The sequence below is a fragment of the Camellia sinensis genome, chromosome 1 (assembly GCF_055761805.1).
Source record: "Camellia sinensis isolate YWXY chromosome 1, ASM5576180v1, whole genome shotgun sequence".
Lineage (NCBI taxonomy): Eukaryota > Viridiplantae > Streptophyta > Magnoliopsida > Ericales > Theaceae > Camellia > Camellia sinensis.
The window spans coordinates 173,361,180-173,363,785 of record NC_138961.1 but is presented as its reverse complement, the minus strand read 5'-3'; the positions used below and the strand labels follow the sequence as shown (position 1 = coordinate 173,363,785).

Below are 2,606 nucleotides of genomic sequence, written 5' to 3'. Positions count from 1 at the left end.
GTATTACTAAAGTCCCTGTTTGTTTGCAGAGAAAGGGTTGGGACTATTAGTCCCTTGGTATTGCTAATACCCTTGGAAGGGGGATTGGTAAGGAGGAGGTAGAGATGGTATTAGAAAATAGTGAGGGGATTATAAATTTTTTTATTTTTTATATATTGAGAATTTTTTTTAAATATAATGTTTAATTTTTTATATTTTTTTATTTGTTTTATTATTTTATATAAAAATAATTTAACAATTCCTCATTATTAATCCCCTCACTATCAATCCCCTCACTATTAATCCCCTCACTATCAATCCCCTCACTAACAATCCCCTCACTATTAATCCCCTCACTATCAATCCCCTCCATTCTATCTCCCAAAACAAACGGGTCCTAGGGATATTAGGGACAATTTTTTTAGGGCCACCAATCATTTTCCTAATCAGCATATATTTGATTGTCTCTTCAGTGGAATCTGGAAAAATGGTTGAATATTACAAAAGTGCCCAAAGATGTGTGTGTGTTTGTGTGTGTGTGTGTGAGAGAGAGAGAGAGAGAGACAGAGAGAGAGAGGGGGGACAAAAATACATTAAAACCGCGTAGGGGTTGTCTAGTCTATAGTGGCACCATGTGACTGATCTCATCTCATCATCTTCTTCAACATCCCCATTTAAGTCTGCTTTCACGCACTTACACAACTCTCTATATATCTCTTTAATGCCTGTCCACTCACACACACACACACACACACTCTCTCTCTCTCTCTCTCTCTCTCTCTCTCTAAACTCTAGATTCAATTGGGGAGGGACTCTAAATATTTGAAGCCCCATTAGATCTTCCTAGCAAGGCTTTGATTTCACGACACATGGCTCCACTTTTCAGACAGGTACTTGTTCTTTATCTTGTTTTGTTTTTCTTCACTTCTATCCTCCTCATTTGTGTCTACACTGAACCAACTCAACCTCTGAGCAATGAGTTCCAAGGTACTAGAAGAATGTTAGAGCTTCAAGATGAAGATCAACCAATCAAGAAGAAAAAACCCACCACTTTGTCCACCAAAAACCAAACCAAATTGATCAAAGCCCCCACAGGTTTATCCAAGAACAAAACCAAACTCATCAAACCCACCGACGATTCAACCAAAGAAACCACCACTACCATCAAAATCAAAACCCAGCTCAAGAAGCTCAATTCCACTTCAAAAACATCAAATTCAACCAAACCCAGTTCAAAAACTTCAAATTCAAACAAACTCAGTTCAAATCTGACCGAGAAATCCTCAGATCTAATCAAACCAAGCTCACCCAAGAACAAAACAATCAAACCCGTTACCACAAAACAATCCAAAACCCAATTAGACAAGAACCTCACTGAGCTCAAATCCAAGAACCCAGATAAGAACAAGGTCGCAGAGAAAAAACCCAAGTCACCAAAGACCGAAAAACCAACACAACAGAGCTGGATTGAACGAGAAGATCATGAAAATGATGATGCGGTTACAGATTTCACAGGCCTACCCTTCAAATTCCAAGAAACACTGTTGCCAGATTTGGAGAAAATATCAACCACTTCCAAAGTTTATCTCAACAAAGCCAATAAACAGATCACACAAGGGTTCAAACCCTTTGTGGGTACAAAATATGCACCAACCATTGCTTCAATTGTCTGTTTTGCTTTCATTTTGATCCCTCTGGTTATAGTCTCTCTCATCTTCAATCGCATCAAAGCCTATTTCTCTCTCCAAAAACTCCTCATCTTCACCCAAGCCTACCTCTCCATCTACTTCTCTATCCTCTGCTTGTCTTCCCTAGTGACCGGGCTCGAGCCCCTCAGGTTTTTCTACGCTACTTCGCAGACCACCTACGTTTGCTTGCAAGTCTTGCAGACTCTTGGCTATGTGTTTTACCTTCTGCTGCTATTGATGTACCTGATTCTCGTGTTCTCCACTGATTCCGGGCCGGGCTCCAAGATGTTGGGCCTGGGCCAGACCTTCGTAGGCTTTGCTGTTGGGGTGCATTATTACGTGACAGTGTTTCATAATGTTGTGTTGCACCAACCGCCCAAGACCAATTGCATGGTTCATGGGATTTATGCCGCGTGTTTTCTTGTGATTTGTCTGTTAGCCACCGCTGACAGGAGAAAGAAGGCTTACTTGGTTGATGATGGTGAGGAAGGCAAAAAGAACTGATTTTTTTTTTTTTTTTATTTTCTTATATTTCTATTTTTGGTTATTATTTTAGTATAAGCGAGAAATTTCGCTTTGTTCAATTTTTTGACAACTTGTATGTTATTTATAATTGAAGATTATGAATAATGAAATGGTTAATCTTTATCGGTTCTTCTCTTCGTAGGTACAGATTAATATTAAAGCTAAAAATTTTTTTTTGAATTTAAAAAAAATACAATAAGTCTCATAATTTTAAAATATTAAATATTTTGAAAATTGTAATTCATGTAATTTTAAATATATTAAATACTTTTAAATTTTAATTCACATGTTACATGATTTTTTTTCAACAGTAATTCATAGTTATATATGAATGAAAAAATTATGATATCAGTCAAACATTTGAAAACTACATTAGTTAAAAAAAAAAAAGTTTATTTTTAAGTATGCTCTTGT

The 2,606-nt window shown here is 36.9% G+C and overlaps 1 protein-coding gene across 1 annotated transcript; it reads left to right on the top strand.

The window, feature by feature from the left end:
- Positions 1–509: 509 nt before the first annotated feature.
- On the top strand, positions 510–2,315 carry LOC114303348 (cell wall integrity/stress response component-like protein). Its single transcript, XM_028248489.2, has one exon. It carries the CDS (start codon positions 849–851, stop codon positions 2,169–2,171), a length of 1,323 nt encoding a protein of 440 aa, XP_028104290.1. The 5' UTR covers positions 510–848; the 3' UTR covers positions 2,172–2,315.
- The last annotated feature ends 291 nt before the right edge of the window (positions 2,316–2,606 follow it).